Consider the following 21,802-nt stretch of genomic DNA (forward strand, 5'->3'; position numbering starts at 1 on the left):
CTAATTTGTGCATTTATACAATCGAACACCTCAGAATTGCTACCAGGGTGTCTATACACAACACCTATTACAGTTTTAGATCCTTTTCTGTTCCTCAATTCCACCCATAAGGTCTCCATTGGATGCTTTCCCGTCATTATATCCTCCCTCACCAATGAGGTGATATTATTTCTAATCAGTAAGGCTACTGCGCCCCCTCTGCCATTCTCCCTGTCCCTCCTGTAAACTTTATAACCAGGAATATTTAGTTCCCAGTCCCGACCATCCTGCAGCCACGTCTCCGCAATGGCCACCACATCATCATCTTCCATTTGAATTTGCGTCTGCAGCTCATCTAGTTTATTCCTTACACTCCGTGCATTTGTATATAGAACTCTGATTTGGGCTATACCCCCTAACCTGTCCCTCAGCACTGATGTTTTATTCGCCTGTTTATTATTTCTCTCTTCTGGTTTTAACCAGTATACTTCTTGCAGTTTGGTAACAATCAGCCTCACCAGTAACCTGCACTCCTACCTTCTCCTTTCACTTCCTGTTTTTCCATGCAACTGAACCCTCTCCCCCACTATTTACAAAGCTACCCGACATATCCAGGATATTGTGGGGTGTGTAAACGTAGGCCCTGGTTAAGGACGGGCCTGGGGAAAAAGCCCCAATTGTTGTTGCATCTCATCTACATTATGCAACTCTGTAACCCGCAAAGGAATTCCCGTCTTCTATACTTTGGTGCTTTTTGAATTGCAGCAGCAACCGAGAATACTATAGCCATAAAAGTGACCAAAAGTGGCATCTCACATTAATGAGGGAGGGAGGGGAGAGCAAAATGCAACCAAGTATCAATGATAAATGAGAGAATAAAATTACTATCTTGTTTTGTAATGGTAATCTCACTTTTATTAGCTAATTTGAACAGGCCAGGTCAAAGGATTAGTCGGTTTGCACCATTTTTGAGCCTGTCTTGTGCTTACCTGCAGCAAAGCCTTTTGTTTAGCGCCAGATTTGTATGATGTGCATTGGGCACAAAAGGCCACTCGCCCAAGTTAACGATCAATCTTGCCCTGAGTCCGTTGCCACCCTGAGAGATATTAAAATTCCATGGCAAATTCAAGGAACCATTAGGATTATTCCTGGTGTCAATATTTCTTTCTCAACCATTATATCAGACAAATGGTTCCATTTCTCTCATGGTCATTTGGTTGATGTGCAGAAAGTGACTTCCCCAATTGCTGACTTAAGCCATTACAGTTTGAAATAATTCATCGCATTTGCCATGTGTTAAGGTGTTAAATAAATGTAAAAAAAAAATGTTGGAAACAACTCAGCGGGTCAGGCAGCATTTGTGGAGAGTGAAAAAGTTAACGTCTCGGGTTTGTGACGGTTCATCATTAGTGTTAAATAAATGTAGTTTTTTAATACTGTTTGCTGTGCTTCAGGGGGGTCATAAAGTACTCCAAATTGATATTTTCTCTATAGATGTTAAATAATAGTGTATGTTACATATATAACAGTGATCCTTTAACTGATGGTGAGCAACACTATTTACGATCTGCTATAATTATTTGTTTTCCTACACCCAAATCATCAGCATCCACCCACCATCAGCCTGTTGCAGGTAAGTCCTAGTCCATTCAACTTTGTCACCAATGCCACACAACATCCACCATTTTATATGCATTGTGTACCACATGATACAGTGTCCCTGTAACGATAAAACATTGTTTTCTCTCCATGAATAATGACACCAGTGAAAAGGTAAAACCTTGGGGAAACACTGGAGAAATACAATAAACTTCATTACACAAGTGCGAGTTTTCTGTTTGCCAGTTGTAGTGAGATTGCAATTTACTCCTTTGTAGAAAATTCATAAATGCATCTATAAAAAGTAACTGGTACAATTTATTTCTCAGAAAATAAATAGAGCTTAAATTATGGTTGGACTAGGGGTTAGAATTATTTGTTGAATATTCAGAAGGTGACTTCATAAACATTGATGCTGAAGTGCAGTTGTTTTTTGAACTAGCTCTACTGGTAGGCATCAAATATAACTTGAATGTATATACCTCTCACATACTGAATTTTGTTTACCCTGTAGTTAAGAGATGTTAATTTTCTACCATTTAACTTGCAGGTTGAAATGATTGATTAATTTCTGACTAGGGGAGGACAAAAGGTTGACTTTCAGCAGTAAAAAATGTTATGATCATTTAGTTCGTGGTTTGTATTAATTTTTTTAGAGGAAATTCTGGAATTCAAAAGGTTGCAGGACCACCTAAGATATTTACACTTCAAAGATCTTTCCATGTGTACTTACTGAGTCAGAGTTAGAGGGGTGAGAGCCATAAAACAGCAGGTGGGCTTGTTTAGTTGGAGAACTGGAGACAATAGGTCTGAAGAGAATGTCCCTGTCTTCGTTAGCAATGTGAATTATTCATGGTTATCCAGGATCAGAGATGTTTTGGAGTTGGAGGTAATTAGCTTAAATTTCTATCTGGGTCCCAGATGTACCATATCACTATGGAGATAGATTGTGCAGGGAGATGCCTTTTAGTCAGGTGTTTTTTAAAATCTCTGTATTCTCACAGAAAGTCAGTTGGTGTTCGGAAACAGTTTGAATCAAGCGGAGAAAGAATCTGCCAGAAGCTGGGAAGGAGCAGAAAGGCCATCAGGAACCAGGGGTGTTTCTGATTTTTCCCATCCTCAGGCTGGGGAATCCAGATTCGTGAGGTGTTGAAGGAGAGCTGGAGGACTTGCCTAGCTGGATGCTGGAGGGAGAATCCCCAAGAAATCTCGTACCTCGGAAGATAGCTGGGAAATTAAGGAAAATAGAAGTGAATTCCTGAGAGCTGTGATATGCTTTGGATTGGTCCCAGAAGTGAACGAACTTTTGAGATCCTGTAAAGAATAGGGGACTCTTGGATAGAAATAAAAGTCAAACAGTGTTCTCTGTTGAGAATTTAAGTTTATAGTATAAGACTTTATGTTAGGTTGAGGTTTTGGCTTTAAAATATGTGATTACAAGTTGTGGTGCTTTTGTTAGTGCTTGCTTTGTTTAACTCGTACAATAAAGTTATTTTGTTTAAAATGTGAAATCTTGTGTACTTTCATTAATAATTGAGCTCGAATTTCTTTTTTTATAAAAAAATGTTACTGGTCTCTAACAGGATTGTAACAAAGATCTTTAGTTAATTCTTCTAATCACTGCATTTTTGTTGTAATAAAGATGACAGATGATTGCCACAGCTGGGAACCAACGCTTTGGGTACTCGGAACCATTTGAATGGTAGAAAAATGGAGGGACTATGCCACTGCTAAAATAATTAAATTACAATGTTAAATTATACATAAGTGAATGTGTGTGTAATAGAGACAATACAAATGAGTCTGCTGCATCACTTGCTACTAGATCTCTGAATCAAAACAATTCATGACCTTTATTTGTAGGAACAATCTCAACTACTGTTATATCTAAAAGTGTACCTCCTGCAGCAATCCATCTTGGTTGGAAACAGGAGGTCAGAGTGCAGAATAAATATACTGAATCTAACTTGTGAAAATGTGCCTTCAAACTCTACTTCTGATTGTAAATTTACAGCAGCCTCCTGATACTTATCATGGACCTTCACTGCCATGTGAACTATAACCACCACGTTCTTTTCCTGCTGAGCTGCTTTGAGTGCACAACCCTCCCTCAGGTTATAACTGTAGCCTGTAAAGGGAACAATATACACTCGAGATCTGAATAAAATACTAAATGATAGTGGGATAGCTGTGAAGTGTTCTGTAGGGAAAGAAAGATTACGTGAATTTAGTTTACTGTTGGTTGGAATGGTTGACAAAATTCACACTGGCAACATATTTTAAGCAAAATACAGTTGTTCTTCATTCACGAGACGTGGGTGTCACTGACAACACCAGCATTTATTGCCCATCCTTCATTGCCGTTGAGGTGGTGATGATGAGCCACCTTCTTGAATTATTGTAGTTTGTGAGGTTAGGTAGGGAGTTCCAGGATTTTGACTAAGCAGCGATGAAGGACTGGCTATATTTCCAAGTCAGGATGGTGGCTGACTTGGAGGGGAACTTGCAGCTGGTGGCAGTGGTCCTATGCATCTGCTGCACTTGTCTTTCTAGGGGATCGAGGTTGTGGGTTTGGGAGATGCTGTTGAAGAAACCTTGGTGAGTTCCTGGAGGTTATCTAGTAGATGGTACACACTGCAGCTAAGGTGCACTTGGTGTTGGTGGGAGTGAATGTTTAACGGCGTTGGTGGGGTGCCGATCAAGTGGACTGTTTTGTCCTGGATGGTGGTGAGCTTCTTGAATGTTGTTGGAGTTGCACCCATCCTGACAAGTGCAGACTAGTCCATCACACAACTGATTTGTGCCACAGAATGCCCAGTCTCTGACCTGCTGTTGTAGCTGCAGTATTTATGTGACTGGCCCAGTTAAGTTTCTGGTGAATAATAACCCCCCAGGATGTTGATGGTGGGGATTTCAGTGCTGGTAATGCCGTTGAATGTCACGTGGAGGTGGTTGGATATGGAGATGGTCATTGCCTGGCATTTGAGTGGTGCAAATGCCACTTGCCACTTATCAGCTCCAGCCTGAATGTATGAGAGCATGCACTGCTTCGTTATCTGAGGAGTTGCAAATGGAACTGAATACTCTCCCCTTCTGCTTTTATGATGGAGGGAAGTTCATTGATGAAGCAGCTGAAAGTGGTTGGGCCCATCATGAACTCCTGAAGCAATACCCTGAGTTTGAGATGATTGGCCTCCAACAACCATAATCGTCTTCCTTAGTGCTAGGCATGACTCCAGGTTGTGGAGAATTTTCCCCCGATTCCAGCTGACTTAATTTTACTAGGGGGTCTTGATGCTCAAATGCTATCTTGATATCAAGGACACCCTCACCACACCGCAGGAATTCAGCTGTCTTGTCCATGCTGTAATGAGTACTGGAGCCGAGTGTTCCTGGTGGAACCCAAACTCATTATTAGTGAGCCCATTATTGGTAAACGCCGCTTGGTAGTACTGCCGCTGCCACTTTCCATTACTTTGCTGATGAGATAATTGGCCAGATTGGATTTGTCCTGTTTTTTGTGGACCGGGCATACCTGGGCAATTTTCCACATGGTTGGGTACATACCAGTGTTGTAGCTGTACTGGAACAACTTGGCTATAGGCACAGCTAGTTCTCAAGCACAAGTCTTCAGCAGTACAGCAAGGATGTTGTTGGAGTCCATAGCCTTTGTTGTATTCAGTGCCATTTCCTGTTATCACATGAAGTGAATCAAATTGGCTGAAGACTGACTTCTGCGATGATGGGGACCTGAGGCGAAGGCTGAGATGGATCACCCACTCATGAGATGATTGCAAATGCTTCAGCTTTGTCTTTTGCGCACTCATGCTGGCCTGTGCCATTACTGAGGATGGGAGTGTTTGTGGAGTCTCCTTTTCCCATTAGTTGTTTAATTGTCTACCACCATACACAGCTGTATGAGGCAAGGCTGCAGCGCTTTGATCTGATCCATTAGTTGTGGGATCACTGAGCTCTGTCCATAGCATGCTGTTTAGCATGCATGAATCCTGTCTTTTAGCTTCACTAGTTTGGCATTTTCAGTTATGCCTGGTGTTTTTCCAAGCATTTTTATCAAAAGACAGTGACATTTTCAATACGATTCTTTTTATATTAGGAACAGCAGTAGGCCATTCAGCCCCTTGAACCTGTTTTACCATTCAATGAGATCATGGTTGTTCTGTATCCTAACTCCATCCACCTACCTTGGCTCCATGTCCCTTGGGTAGCAAAAATCTGTTAATTTCAAGATTAAAATTATTAATTAAGGTAGCATTTACTGGCTTTTGTCAGAGCAAGCTCCACACTTCTATCACTCCTTAACATGAAAGTGTTTCCTAACTCCTCTCCTGAACAAAATAAAAGCAAAATACTGTGGACGCTGGAAATCTGAAATAAAAAAAGTTCTGGAAATACTCAGCAGGTCTGGCAGCATCCGTGGAGAAAGAAACCGCGTTAATGTTTCAGAACCCTGATGAAACATCATCAACTTAAAACACCAAATGTTTGTCTCTCCACAGATGCTTCCAGACCTGCTGAGAATTCTCTCCTGATTTTAAGGTCATGTCCCTTTGCCCTACACTCCCCACCAATGCAAAAGTTTCTATATACCCTGTCAATTCCTTTCAAAAAAACTCAACCAAATCACCTGTTTAACCTTCTATATTCCAGGAAATACAAACCTAATTCATTTAATCTCTCTCAATAATTTAAACCTTGGAGTAGTCCTGGTAACATTCTGATGAATCTGTGTTGCATGCCTTGTAAGGCCAACATATCCTTTCTAAGGTGCAATGCAGTGCCTCGAACTGTACACAGTATTCTGGCTGGTGTCTAACCAGGGTTTTGTAATAGCTGTAGCAAATCTTCCCTTTATATTCTAGCCCTCTATTTATTGTTACGACCGAGGTGGGAGTAATGCACTGTGAACTCAGTCCCTTTACTCCACAGGTGGCAGCATATTATTAAAGTTTCCCGCTGACTGGAAATTAGCCAAATTAAGCTCTTCATTAACCCCCAGAATAAAACACACCAAACCAGGTATCTTTAAACAACAACAAATGAACTATTAATAAAATAAAACAAACACTATTAAGATAAATCTATGTCTAAAAGGACTTTATAACTTCTTATTCCTTCTAACCCTCATGCACACACACACATGCATTCAAAACCCAACAGTTAACCAGTTCTAGCTATTTCTTAGGAATAATAAAATAACTGGGTTGTAAGTCTTGGTGTTATTTTGCCAGAGTGGGGAGGTGTCCGAGTCGAATAATCAAATGCCACTCAAAGTCTCCAGCTGAGTTTGATAAACTGTAATGATAGGCATTCAAGTCACTTCAGCTGCAGCAGGCATCACACAGCTCTTTCAACAAGGAGTATAGCAACAGGTCTATCAGTGGAAACTTTCCTGAGAATTCCAGAACTCCCAGAAACACAAAAGCCAATAAAAAGTCAATCCTGTGGCAGAGACTTCTCAGACTCTGGAAGTAAAAAGGAATTTGCTACCGCCAAAGATTCCTTTCCAGGGGTCTTTTCCTCTGTGGCCTACAGGCTGTGTTTCACCTAATATTTTGCTGCGAGACACACAAATCCTTCCTCTGGGGAGAGCATGCTTTGCTAGTCTGCCAGATCAAACTGGTTCTAGCTAGTCTTTACACACAGTCAAACTGATGCAATATGGCATGTGACCTCTCTCTTTTGCTGTTGCCTAGGAAACAGGCTTGCAGTTCGCACACACTGTTCCCAAAGAATATAAAAACACAGTCTTAAGGGCACACAGACCCCTTAGTTTTTAAACAGAAAACAAAACAGTCCCATGACATTATGAAGACTAATGTTAGCATTTTTGATGAAAATATAGTAGGCAGGTGCAAAATGATATGTGCACAATGATTCCTAAATCTCCTTGGACCACCATTGTTCCTAGCGCTTCATTTAAAAATTACTCAGCATTACCAACTTTTGGTCCAAGGTGAATGACTTCACACTTAACGGCATTGAAATCCAGCTCCCACAGTTTTGCCCACTCATTTAATCTCTAATTTTATGCTCCTGAGTGCACTACTTGCTGTGTCACTAGTCTTTAAGTCATTGGAAAACTTGGATATATGGCTCTTTATTGTGCTGCACAAGTCATTAATAAATATAGTGAATAGGTGAGACCCCATCTTTGTCGGACATCGCTAGTCACTTCCTTCTAATTAGAGTACATCACCATTATCTTTACTCTCTATCTTCGACTGCCTAACCAATCTCCCAACCAGGTCAATAATTTTCCTTCAATTTCATGAGCTTTAATTTTATGTGGAACCTTTTTGACCATATATAAACTACATCCTTAGACATTCCCCTGTATACTATTTGTGTTACTTCCTCTAAAAAAAAAATCATTGAGGTTCATTAGGCATAACCTGTACTTTACAAATCTGTGTTGGTTCTGTAATTGTCTCAATTTTTTCTATTTTGTCCTTAATTATAGATTCCCTAAAACAGATGTTAAACTAACAGTCTATAATTTCTTGGTTTTTTCTCGCTCACCTTTCTTAAATAATGCAATTTTCCAATCCAAAGGGACAATTCCTGAATTGAGTGCACTTTGGGCAATTATGGCTGAACCATCTGCAATTTCTCTACCTACTTCCTTTAAAACCCTGGGGATTGTCAGTTTTTAGTGCCATTACGTTTTCTAATATTTTCCTGCTTAGGTCAACTTTAGTGCATTCTAGTCCTTAATTTATTATTAGTTTCCTGGGATGTGTGCTGTATTATTCTCTTCCTGTACTGTGAAGATTAACATAAAATAATTATTCAAAAAGTTTGTCATTTCCTTATTCTCATTTGCAATATTACCCACATATTTTTAAAGGTTCTGTTACCCTTGACTACTCTTTTTCTTCTAATATAATTGGAAAAACTTTGTATTAATCTTCATAACCCTCGCAAGTTTCTTTTGGTGTTCCATTTTTGCAGCGCTGCTTATTTTTTTATCTTCCTTTGCTGCTCTTTATATCTCTCCCAGTCCCCTCGATCCATACTATTCTTTGCACTTTTCATGTTCTTCCCTTTGTTTTTATGTTATCTCACTTCTTTTGTTGACAATGGCTCTTTCCCCTTTGGGCTCTATACTGGCCCTGTATTAAGCTAAATTCCTTTTTTACACATTGTTGATCTGTATTTTACCCAGTTTATTGTAGTGAGTCTCTGCCTTATTTCATTAAAGTTAGCTATACCAAAATTTTTAGAACATTCAAAACTTTTGTCCTTTTAGTAAAATATTGAAGCCTTCTTTCATTGTTGCTTTCAATAAGACTGGGTAAATTGGAACTGCTGAACCATTGAGTTTCTTTTGCAGTTTCCTTTGAAAGGTCAGTATCTTTGCAACCCATTACATATACTGGCAATTGTAACTTTCAGTAGAAATGTATACTTTTATGCTTTAAAATTTAGAGTTATGGTCACAGTTGGTTCACATCAATGCTAGAGATGTAGGATGTATTCATCTTTTTTGCAACTCAGAAAATCACTAATTTCTAACCATTCAAAAGTGTATGTAAATGCCTAAATGAGGACAGCCTAGCTAATGCTGGATGAAAAACGTTAGTGCGTAGCCCCACGTTGCCTTCAAGCATACGAGGTAAATGTCAAGCAGTGTAAATCGGCAGTAAAAATATCTAGTTTATTCAAGTCGGGCTGCGTCAGACACTAGGAATGTGAAAGCAGATGTCTCCTTTTAAAGAAGCACAGAGTTTTAATGGACCACTTTGACATTACTGCATCGCTAAAAACAAGAAATTGTTAATTTCTCTTTTGTAATCAATTGCACAAAAAATCTAGAGTTTAACTTAATATCTTGTACTGATACCAGGTTTTCTACTTGTTACATTTATTATCTTTCATTCTGAACTGAAGATTTTAAGTCATTTGTGTGTGAACATTATGCTGTCATCTGACTTTGATTTGACATATAATTGCTTGGCTTTGCTACAAACCACTTTCTCTGCCAAACACAATCAAATTCAGAAGTACATGTTTTAAGATCAGAATACGACACTGAAACCAGCACAATATTTGTGGACAGTTTTCCCTAGAATTTATTACAAAGTGATGCAGTAATGTGTGATTTATGCATATGTTTAAAGTAAATGTCTGAAAATCTACAATAAACTAGAAACTAGAATCATGGAATATAGTGCATTGTTCTGCACATTTGATTGCACTGTCGGATTGGGTTTCTAGTAACTGCTGTCGCAGGAGTTCAATAGTGCTATGCACCTTATCTTCTTTCGATCCTTTGTTTTTTAGTCTATGTGCAGTACTAGCCAGTAGTTCTGAAACTCCACCAGTGGCATCTCCAGCTAGCATGGACTGTAACACAGAAGAAATGTAAATAAAAGTATCAAGAAATATGCATAAGTACTGTCCTATATAAATCTCTTTCATTGATAGTTCCTGAATATATAAACAAACATTAAACAAGAGAAATAAATTAAAAAGTGTTTCTTTTTTTTAAAAAAAAAGTCAAATCCGGTAAGGAGCAGGAAGAAAAATTTTCAAGACATGATTTCATTACAAACTAACTTAGACAAAGGCCCTAACCTGTTAGCAGTTGAGAACGGCCAACTGAATAAATTTACTGGATTTTTCTAGTTTGGCATTGTGGAGTTACATTCTTTGTTCCTGCTGGATGCATACCTTTCTAACCAAATTGGATCACAGCAACGGGCTAGTGAGAGGGGTCAATAGTCTGAAAATTTAAAAACCAATACACTTGGAAAAATCAAAATCAATGTATTTTGATTGGATCTTGCACCACTGTAAGTTTATCAGTAACCTCAAAGATATTCAGGACTGCACTTGAGTTTTTCATGGCTTCATATACATCAAAAAGCAATCAGAATTAGTTCTTGATATTCTTTGTATTTGATTCAAAGAACATGATGCAAGGTTAAAAATTGTGTCTGAAGCTTTAAATTGTAAAATGACAAGGAATTATTTAAAATCCACAGGGACATGATAACATGGAGTTTTCTACACCCATGTTGCACTTTACTGACTGTTTTCACTTAAGGTTCAATATGGTACTTTGAAAGAAAACAAAACACTGATTTGTACTCATTTACCACCTCACACTGTAATGAATCTAGAAACAAAGGTAACAGAATGTGTTTCCTTAGAGACAGAATATTAAATTAATACATACTAGCTGCTGTAGAATAAAACAAGTTCTTTGTCCATTTAAGAAAAACAAGGATGAAAATAAATAATTGCAATTGATTTTGATTTAAAAAGGGGCCATAATGGCTTGCTTCCTTTTTTTAAATGATTCAAATACAGTAAACTGAAAAGAGCAGTTTATCAGTAATTGAAGGCTGATAATGCATTAGCATTCACAAACTATAAACAAAACAACTTCAGATACTCACAAGTTGCACCGATTCCTTTGCTATTCTGTGTCCACTAGCTGAAAACAACAAAAAGCTCACAAGGAGGTGATTAATTAGGTCTTTATGGTGACTTTGTTCTGTGTAGAGATTCCCAGTGATTAAAGCAGTCTGCACATCCTCGAGATTTAAGGTTGTCTTGTTGCCGAGTACCTTTATTCGATTGTACACAGACTTCATATCTTCCTGTGAGGAAAATTTAAGCAAATTAAAGATTGGAATTGTTCTAAAACAGAAAAGGTGATTTAATTTTTTTCCTATATGTATGTGTGTGTATATATATATATATATATATATATATATATACATATAGAAAAAATTCCAACAATGATTACATGTTAAAAGTCCTCTTTTGGCTGTATAGTGCAAGGGGATGTTAAGATGGGAAAGGCGCTTTAATAAATGCAAGCCCTTTCCTTTAAGATATACTGGGAAGGCTTCACTGGAACACAGGAAAAATGGAAAACTCTGAACTATTCTGCTCTGCTGCATTAACTACATTGGGCACTGAGCCACAGTCTGTCTTTTCATAATGAATGGAGGTGGAGAAAGTCCCTGAACAGATGTGGTCAGCATTTATACTGTGGGAAGAGAGTGGAAAGCTCCTCCAGCAGTTCACTCAGACATTAAAGTCAATGATAAAATCCCATCACAATGCAATTTGACCTGAACTGATGAGATGTCCGATTATACTTAATGTTTCAGGACATCTTTCTTATTAAGCTGAAAGGTTATTTCTAGAAGGCAGTGGTGGAGGAATCAGATTCAGTCTGAAAGCTGAATTTCTGCCTTTTAATAGCAAAACAAATAAGAATGTGAAGTTCCTCATAACAATATGAGGCATGACCTACAATGAATGATTTATTAGATTTTATACTGAAATAGAGAATAGAGTGAATTGAAGCAGGTCTTGTTTTAATTTGTTGAAATCACCTAGTGTACACGCTGATGGATTATGGCATATTAATTGATGATTTAGGATCAGATGTATTTCCTAAAATAAAACATGCTGTCCTTGATTGCCTCTCCCATATCCAGCTCCATGGGCTTGCTCTTGCACGATTCCACTCCTACACATCCAGATACAGCCAGCATATTTCCAGTAATGGCTTCTCTTTTCCTCCCCACATCACCTCCAGGATCTTTTCGATAATCTATTCGCCCCCACCCCCTTCCCTCATCGAAATGCTACCCTCCCAGTGGTATCACCCAGTCATGGGGCCTGGTTCAATATGCATGCTGGTGATGCCAGTTCTACCTGTCCACCATTACTTTCAACTTCGCAGTTACCTCTGTGCTGTTGGACGCCCCGTCTAACATCAAACCTTAGCTGAATCATAACTTCCTTCAGCCAATAAGCAGAAAATCCAAGCCAATGTTTCTGGTGTTTGTTCCATTCTCCCTTTTGACCTCTCACAGGCTGAATGAGACTATGAAATGTTTGATCCCAAACTTACTTCCCAATATCATTTTATCTCCATTATCAAAACCATTTATTTCTATTTTAGCAACAGTGCCCACCTCAGCCCTCCTCCACTAAAACACATCCATACACCTGTAACTTTCAGACTTTATTATAATGCTCTCTTTGCCGGTGGTTCTTCATTCGCATTCTAAACTCTCAACGTGTACAAAATGCAGCTAATTTTCTGTCCTTCACTAACTGAAGCTGCACAGGCTCACTGTTCCCCAATTCTTTAATTAATTACCACAAAATTATTTGGACAGAAGAGGTAGGAAAAGAGGATAAGGGAATGGTGTTCCTACAATGTATTTTGGGCTCTTTTCCAACTTAGTATGTAAAAAATGCAACAAGGGAAGTTTTACGACTGGATCTTGAAATGGTGAATGAACCAGAGCAGATAAGAGAAATACAATTTGAACATCTCAGAAATAGCGACCATAATATAACTCAGTTTAGGATAATAAATGAAAAGGATGTAACCATGACAAAGACCAGGGCAACAGACAGGGGAAAAGCTGATTTTGATGAGTTGAGGATAGAACTGGGGAAAGTAAAATGGCCAATAGCACTGGCAAACAATGATGTATAACAGAAATGGGAAACAGTTAAACAATGTTCAACAGAGTGTAGGAAAAATAAATTCTGCTAAAAAAAAACAAGCTAACCACTAATGAGTCACCATGGATGAATGAAGACAAAGGAGGAAAGGGAGACTCATTAAGTAAACAGACAGCATGGGATAACCCGATAACGGAGAATATGAATAGATTAGGAGAGAATTTTTTTTTTAAATAGTAAGGCAAAGAAGAACTATGAAATTAACTTATCATGGAAAATAATACCTAATAGTAAGAAAATTCTACAAGTGCATAAATTAAAAAAAATGGAATAGGGTCACGAAGAGACAGGATAAAATCCACAGGCAGAAATATTAAATAACTATTTTGCTTCAATATTTACCAGGCAGACAGATCCCCAGATGACAACGGAAGATGAGATTAGAAATGCTATAACCACATTTAAAATAAAAAGTGGAAAAACATTAAATAAACTAATCAAACACAAAAAGCCCGGGTCCAGATGGATTGCATCCGCACATTTTAAAAGAATCTAAGGAAGCAATAGCAGAGGTACAATTAATATCAAAAAACAGCCAAGCTCACTGGATTCAGCAAAGGCTATGGGCCCTAACAACATCCCAGCTGTAGTACTAAAGACTTGTGGTCCAGAACTAGCCATGCCCCTAACCGAGCTGTTCCACTGGCACTGGCAACAATGTGGAAAATTGCTCAGATATGCCGTGTCCAGAAAAGACAGGACAAACCTAATCCAGCCAATTACAGCCCCATCAAGAGTTCACCTACCTAGGCTCAGCTATCACCTGTCTCTCGATGCAGAAATCAAAAAGCGCATGGGAAAGGCTTCCACTGCTATGTCCAGACTGGCCAAGAGAGAGTGGGAAAATGGCGCACTGACACGGAACACAAAGGTTTGAGTGTATCAAGCTTGTGTCCTCAGTACCTTGCTCGACGGCAGCGAGGCCTGGACAACGTATATCAACCAGGAATGACATCTCAATTCATTCCATCTTCGCTGCCTCCGGAGAATCCTTGGCATCAGGTGGCAGGACCGTATCTCCAACACAGAAGGCTTCGAGGCAGCCAACATCCCCAGCATATACACCCTACTGAGCCAGTGGTGCTTGAGATGGCTTGGCCATGTGAGCCGCATGGAAGATGGCAGGATTCCCAAGGACACATTGTACAGTGAGCTCGTCACTGGTATCAGACCCACCGGCGGTCCATGTGTCCGCTTTAAAGACATCTGCAAACGCAACCTGAAGTCCTGTGACATTGATCACAACTTGTGGGAGTCAGTTGCCACTGATCGCCAGAGCTGGCGGGCAGCCATAAATGCGGGGCTAAAGTATGGTGAGTCTTAAGAGACTTGGCAGTTGGCAGGAAAAAAGACAGAAGCGCAAGGGGAGAGCCAACTGTGTAACAGCCCTGACAACCAATTTTATCTGCAGCACCTGTGGAAGAGTCGGTCAGTCTAGAATTGGCCTTTATAGTCACTCCAGGCACTGCTTCACAAACCACTGACCACCTCCAGGCACTTACCCATTGTCTCTCGAGACAAGGAGGCCAAAGGAGACGACGAATCTACTCCCAATCATCAGCAAAGTAATGGAAGGGGTCGTCAACAGTGTTATCAAGCAGCACTTGCTCAGCAATAACCTGCTCACAGACGCTCAGTTTGGGTTCCGCCAGGGCCACTTAGCTCCGGACCTCATTACAGCCTTGGTCCAAACATGGATAAAAGAGCTGAACTCGAGGTGAGATGAGAGTGACTGCCCTGGACATCAAGGCAGCATTTGACCGAGAATGGCATCAAGGAGCCCTAGCAAAACCGGATTCAATAGGAATCGGGGGAAACCTCTCCACAGATTGGAGTCATATCTAGCACAAAGGAAGATGGTTGTGCTTGTTGGAGCCAATAATCTCAGCCGAGGTTATCACCACAGGACGTCCTCAGGGCAGTGTCCTAGACCCAACTATCTTTAGCTACTTCATCAACGACCTTCCCTCCAGCATAAGGTCAAAAATGGGGATGATTTGCTGATTGTACGCTGTGCAGTATCATTCATAACTCCTCAGATACTGAAGCAGTCCATATCCACATGCAGTAAGACCTGGACAACATTCAGGCTTGAGCTGATAAGTGGCAAGTAACATTCGCATCGCACAAGTGCCAGGCAATGACCATCTCCAACAAGAGAGAATCTAAATATCTCCCCTTGACATTCAATGGCATTACCATCGCTGAATCCCCACCATTAGCATCTTGGGGTTACCACTAACCAGAACCTTAAATGGATAAGCCATATAAATACTGTAGCTACAAGAACAGGTCAGAGGCTGGGCATTTTGTGGCTGGAAACTCACCTCCTGACTCCCCAAAACAAACCATATACAAGGCACCAGTCAGGAGTGTGATGGAATATTCTCCACTTGCCGGGATGAGCGCAACTCCAATGACACTCGAGCAGCTCAACACCATCCAGTGCAAAATAGCCCTCTTGATTGGCACCCCATTCACAACCTTAAACATTCACTTCTTCCACCACCAGTGAACAATGACAGCAGTGTGTATCTAGATGATGCACTGCTGCAGCTTACCAAGGCTCCTTTGACAGCACCTTCCAAACACATGACTTCCACCACCTAGAAGTGCAGCTGAAGTATGAGAACATCACCACCTGCAAGTTCCCCTCCAAGTCACACACAATTCTGATTTGGAACTATCACTGTCACTGGGTCAAAATCCTGGGACTTTCTCCCTAACAGCAGTTCAAGAAGGCATCTCACCACCACCTTCTCAAGGGCAATTAGGGATGGCCCATGATTGAATTTAAAAAATTATACATATTTAATAATTTGTTAGAAAATGGTATGGTGCCAGAGAATTAGGGAATAGCTAATATTATATCTATATTTAAGGAGATAGAGCATGTCCAGGAAACTATTGACAAGTCAGTTTAACGTTAGCAGGATTCTATTATTATTCCTACTACTGAAGGAGAAAATAGAAAAACATCTAGAAACCAAAAATATAATGATGAATGGTCAACATGGATTTCAAAAGGGAAAGTCTTGCTTGACCAACATCATTGAATTATTTGAAAAGGTAACAGAGCATACACAATGGTAATGCAGTAGATGTAATAAAATCTAGATTTCCAAAAGGTCTTTAATAAGGCACCATGTAATATACTAATAAGTCTCCTGACTTTGAATGCTCTGACAAGTAGCAAAATGGATAGCTAGTTGGTTACAAGACAAAAAGCAGAGATTAGGGATAAAAGGTAGATAATCAGAGTGACAGAAAGTGGGAAGTGGAGTCCCACAAGAATCAGCACTGGGACTACTGTGTTAACAATTTTTATTAACTATTTAGACTTTGGCATCAAAAACACCATTTCTAAATTTGCAGGCAACACCAAATTGGGACGGTTAGTCAACACTGAGGAGGACTGCGACACATTACATGAAAACATTAATAAATTTGCAGAATGGGCATATAATTAGAAAATGAATTTCAACATAGATAATTGTGACATTACATTTTGGTAAGAAAAATAAAGAGGTCACATATCACTTGGAATATAAATGGGGTGAAGGAATAAAGGGATGTGGAAGCACAAATACACAAATCACTAAAAGTAGCTATGATACTAAAAGTAGCTATGCAGGCTAATACGATCATTTAAAAAAAACAAGTACCAGGGTTTATTTCTTGAGGGATAAAATTGAAAAGTAGAGAGTTTATGCTTGGCTTTTATCAAACCTTGGTCAGATCACACTTGGAGTACTGTTTACAGTTCTGGTCACCATATTATAAGGAGGATATTGAGGCACTGGAGAGGGTGCAAAAAAGATTTACAAGGATGATACCAGAATTGCGAGGTTATACCCATCAGGAAAGGGTGAAGAGGCTGGGTCCTTTTGAAATGAGAAGGCTAAAGGGTGACCTAATAGAGGTCTTTATGAATGGTTTTGATAGAGACACAGAGTGTTTCCATTTGTGGGGAAAAAGCAGGACTAAAGGCCATCAAGAAAGATAGTCACCAAGAAATCAAATAGGGCATTCAGAAGAAACCTCTTTACCAGAGAGTGATGAGAATGTGAAATTTGCTACCAAGAGAGTAGTAGAGACAAATAGTATAGATCCATTTAAGGGGAAGCTAGAGAAGCATATGAGGGAGAAGGTAATTGTGCTGATAGAGTTAGAGAGGAAGAATGGGAGGAGGCTCAAGTGGAGCATAAAAGCCAGCATGGACTGGTTGTGCGAATGACCCTTTTCTATGTTAATGTAATTCTATGTAATTTTAAAGTCTTCATCCTAATTTTCAAATCCCTCAATAGCCTTTCTCCACCCTACTCCTGTAACCTCCTCCAGCCTTACTTTCCCAACATCCTTCAATCTTCCAACTCTGGCCTACTGCGTAACTATCATTGAAGCAGCCTTCACCACTCTGATTCTATTCTCTGGAATTCCCTTCCTATACCCTCTGTACTTCTTTAAACCCCTAAAAAGGATGAGGATAAACTGGATTGAATGGGAGGGGAGAACAAATAAAGGTCACTGATCAAATATGTGAATCACCTATGAATTACAGCTTCAGTGAGCTGTGGCATTTAAAACTCATCATTTACAAAGAAATAATATCGTGATCACCTCACCATAATCATCAAATTGTATCTCAGAAAGTCTAAGCTTATTGGCTCTGAAATTGCTGAGGGCAGGGAGGCTGTGGCTTTGGTAGTAGGGGAGGGACTAGTGTGGAACTTGGATCAGGCATGGTTCTGCCCCTTTTTCAGCCTGAATGGGAATCCCAGCAGTTTTTGTGGTGGGTCAGGCGGCCCGCTTCAAAGCGCGCCGCCGGCCCTGTACACATAAAGACACCCATTTTGCTTTTCGATGTCCAGTACCTTGTTCACATTTATAATGAATTTCATCACTGTCCATAATGAATTTCATCACCCACAATACTGCCTCTTTGCAGATTTTGCAGGTGCCAGGCTGCTTCCTCCAACTCAACTGCCTCTTCTAGTTTAGCATCAGATGTAAATTTTACTGATTTGCATGGGGTTTCTAAAATTCAAGTTGTTAATGTAGATTAGGAATACTTGGGGCTCCAGTGCCATTCTCTGGGACACTAAATGGAAAACCTCCCCCATCCCAACGTCACCACCCTATAAAGTAACTGCAGCTTTCTTTCCCTCAGTTAATTTATCCAAATCAGATTTTACCTTGAATTTCCACTCCTTTCAATTTCAGTAGCAGCCTTTTATGGAAAAAAAACTTATCAAAAGGCTTCTGGAAATCTAAGTACACTACATCACAATCTTTTCCACTTTTTATTTGGGATATCACTTTCACAAAAATGTCAAGAAGCATAGTCAGGCAGGATCTTTCTTTCAGTTAGCTGTTATTTACTGGATAATACAGATAATGTTATTGGTTACTGCTGCAATGAACCTGCCATTGGTAGAAGCTGCAACCAATCTTCTAAACCCCTGGGAAGGTGCATGGAGATGTGAAAAAGGAAATAAAAACCCAAATTACTAGAAACTATTTATTGATTAAAATTATTGCACGTGACGGAAACCCACCAGTAAATGACTTCCTTGTTGGTTTTCCTCATGTGGCTTATAGTAAAACAGCAAAAGCCAAAGCAGCATTTCTGAGTTATCATCTCCCGTCATTAATTGCTGTAAGGCAACATTCACCCAGTCTCCAAAATGAACTAGCAAAAACCAGTTCTCAAACAGATCTGCAGAGGTTCTGCAACACAAGTCAGAAAAATTGTAAGTTAGCATCAAAATAAACAAAAATGCAGTCAGTTTATTCCAATCTTTTCCCAACATTAAGCCAAATATTGCACTAGTGCCCCACACTTGTGAACCCATCCTTCCTTTTATTGCCCCTTGTGTAACTTTCAGCAGCAGTCCTGTGAATATGAAATGTGCTGGGCAGCTGCGTTCATCTGGTGTTACTGTTGTTACCACATAGGAATCTGGCAGGTCACCATTAATTTTCTTGCATCATCAGATGTTGTCCACAGCTGTTTGCCTAGAACAGTTTGAAGATGACTTATATGTTACATATTGTTTCCACAAGAAAATTCTTGTAAAACTGTAAAGCTGAGCACCTACTAAACAGTGCAGTTATTTACAAAGGTATGAGGCGAGATGCCTGAGGTAGTTTGCGAGGTTAGATTAAAAAATATGACAGTAGATACGTAATGGCAAATATATAACTAATTTATAATTCTCAACAAATATACATTGCCTTGAGGAATAAAAACTTAATTGGAAAAAGTGGTACAGCTATGGCTAACTAGAGAAGTTAAGGATAGTATTAGATTAAAAGAAGAAGCTTACTATGTTGCCAAAAAAGATTAGTAAGCCTGAAGATTGAAAGGATTTTAGAAATAAACAAGAAATTGATAAAGAGGGAGAAAATAGAATATGGAAGTAAACTAGCAAGAAATTAAAAAAAAACTCTTAGTCTGTTTTTATATCATTCACAGGACCTGGGTGTCGCTGGCAATAAGGAATAAGAAATGACAGAGTCATTAAACAAATATTTTGAGTCTGTCTTCACAGTAGAGGACACAAAGAACATACTGGAAACTTTGCGGAACTAAAGGTCTAATGGGAGTGAGTAAAGAAAATGTACTGCAAAAATTAATGGAACTAAAAGCTGAAAAATCTTCCAGACCGGATAGCCCACACCCTAGGATTTTAAAAAGGTGGCTTCAGAGAGTGTGGATGCATTGGTTTTGGTCTTCCTGAATTTCCAATTTCTTGGAAGGTAGCAAACGTAACCCCACTGTTCAACAATGTTCAAGAAGAGTCTGCAAAGACATATATACAGGTTAGTGAGCGGGCAAGAAGGTGGCAGGTGGATCATAGTGTGAGGAAATTTGAGGTTATTCACTTTGGTAGTAAAAATAGAAAAACAGCATATTTTTTTAAATGGTGAGAAACGATTAAATGTTGCTGTTCAGAGGCATTTGGGTATCCTTGTACACGAAACACAAAGTTAACAAAGTTACCCAGGGACCCGGGTTCGATTCTGGGTACTGCCTGTGCAGAGTTTGCAAGATCTCCCTGTGACCGCGTGGGTTTTCGCCGGGTGCTCCGCTTTCCTCCCACCGCCAAAGACTTGAAGGTGATAGGTAAATTGGCTGTTGTAAATTGCCCCTAGTGTAGGTAGGTGGTAGGGAATATGGGATTACTGTAGGGTTAGTATAAAAATGGGTGGTTGTTGGTCGGCACAGACTCGGTGGGCTGAAGGGTCTGTTTCAGTGCTGTATCTCTTAAAAAAAAACATGCAGGTACAGCAAGCAATTATTGAAGGCAAATGGTACGTTGGGCTTTATTGCAAGGGGGTTGGCGTGCAAGAGCAACAAAGTCTTCCTGCAATAGTACAGGGCTTTGGTGAGACCACACCTGGAGTAGTGTGTACAGTTTGGGTCTCTACCTAAGGAAGGATTTACTTGCCTGAGAGGGGGTACAACTAAGGTTCACTACATTGATTCCTGGCATGAGAGGGTTACCCTACAAGGATTAGATTAAGCGTAATGGGTTTATACTCTGGAGTTTAGAAGAATGAGAGGTGATCTCATTCTGTTATAGTCCTGTAGTTCGGGAACATGCGGTTTGCCTTTAAGGATTGCAAAGGATCAGTATTTCTTTAAGAACCAGCAAGCCTCAGGAGTTATAGAAATGTGCATTTTCAGCTGCCGTTGGAAACAGCCATTTGGAGACTGCGATTCAAAGGGTGCATTCTCGTTACCATAGATATTGCCACTGGGAGTGAGTCTCCTGATACATTTGTTACAATTCAGTTTTGAACTGGCTTTTAGTTGAAGACAGTTTGTTCTAACAGAACAGAGAGACAGAGGACACAAATAGCTGGTGTTAGCACCTGGAAAAAGAGCGCTCTACCATTTAAACTGAAGGAATAGGATTTTAGGCTGTTTTATTATCATCTCTCAAAATTCAAAAAAAAGTCAAGCCAAAACAGAGATCTCTGGTAATTTAAATTGAAGAAAGGGAAGTTAGACTGTGACAATCTTTTATCTCTCAAAAAACTCTAAAGTCAGATTGATTCTGCTGAAAGTGTTTGCAAGTCGTTAATTGTTGAAAGTCGCTAGAGAAGGAAAGCAACATTCCGTGAGGACTTCAAGACTGTAAATTTGCAAAGACTCTAATTTTTTCTATTTTAAATGTTGTTTATGTCTTCATAGTATTCAAGAATTTAGTTCTTCTAATTAAAGAGTTAACTTGTTGATTTAAAGACACCTGGTTTGGTTAGCCTCATTCAGGAGTTAATAGATGGTACAATTTGGCTGGGTCTTTCTTTAATTTGGAAATGTTTAAATGATACGTTAGGCGATCTGTGGAGCAATGAGATTGAATTATCAGTGGGTTTCTCCCACCACAATCAGAATCATATATTTTGATTGGGGGCTTTGACAGGAGCGGTCGGTCGTAATAATTGAAACATATAAAGATTCTGAGAGGGCTAGACAGGGTAGATGCTGAAAGGCTGTTTCCACTGGTTGGAGAATCTAGATATAGAGGTCACAATCTCATGAGAAAGGGTTGGCCATTTAGGCCGGAGATCAGGATAAAAATATTCACTCAGAGGATTGAGTCTCTTTATAATTCTCTAATCCAGAGGGCTGTGGGTGCTCAGTCATTGAGTTTATTCAGGACTGAGATCAATAGATGTTTGGGCA

The 21,802-nt window shown here is 39.6% G+C and overlaps 2 protein-coding genes across 4 annotated transcripts in view; one reads left to right on the forward strand and one right to left on the reverse strand.

Annotated features, from left to right (window-relative positions):
- aopep (aminopeptidase O (putative)) overlaps nucleotides 1-3,033 on the forward strand; it is a 356,223-nt gene extending 353,190 nt beyond the window's left edge. For both annotated transcript variants that reach the window (XR_010974900.1, XR_010974901.1), the window contains one exon: nucleotides 2,583-3,033. The gene's annotated coding sequence lies outside the window, so the exon portion shown is untranslated. The remainder of the gene's footprint in view (nucleotides 1-2,582) is intronic.
- A 6,209-nt stretch (nucleotides 3,034-9,242) lies between these two features.
- Nucleotides 9,243-21,802, reverse strand: part of fancc (FA complementation group C) — a 221,779-nt gene continuing 209,219 nt past the window's right edge. For both annotated transcript variants that reach the window (XM_068030085.1, XM_068030084.1), the window contains exons 13-15: nucleotides 18,663-18,834; nucleotides 11,004-11,207; nucleotides 9,243-9,945 (exon numbers count right to left, since the gene is read on the reverse strand). In XM_068030085.1, the coding sequence (XP_067886186.1) occupies nucleotides 9,745-9,945; nucleotides 11,004-11,207; nucleotides 18,663-18,834 (577 nt within the window). In that variant the 3' untranslated portion in view covers nucleotides 9,243-9,744. The remainder of the gene's footprint in view (nucleotides 9,946-11,003; nucleotides 11,208-18,662; nucleotides 18,835-21,802) is intronic.

The sequence above is a fragment of the Heterodontus francisci genome, chromosome 4, assembly GCF_036365525.1.
Source record: "Heterodontus francisci isolate sHetFra1 chromosome 4, sHetFra1.hap1, whole genome shotgun sequence".
NCBI classification, from domain to species: domain Eukaryota; kingdom Metazoa; phylum Chordata; class Chondrichthyes; order Heterodontiformes; family Heterodontidae; genus Heterodontus; species Heterodontus francisci.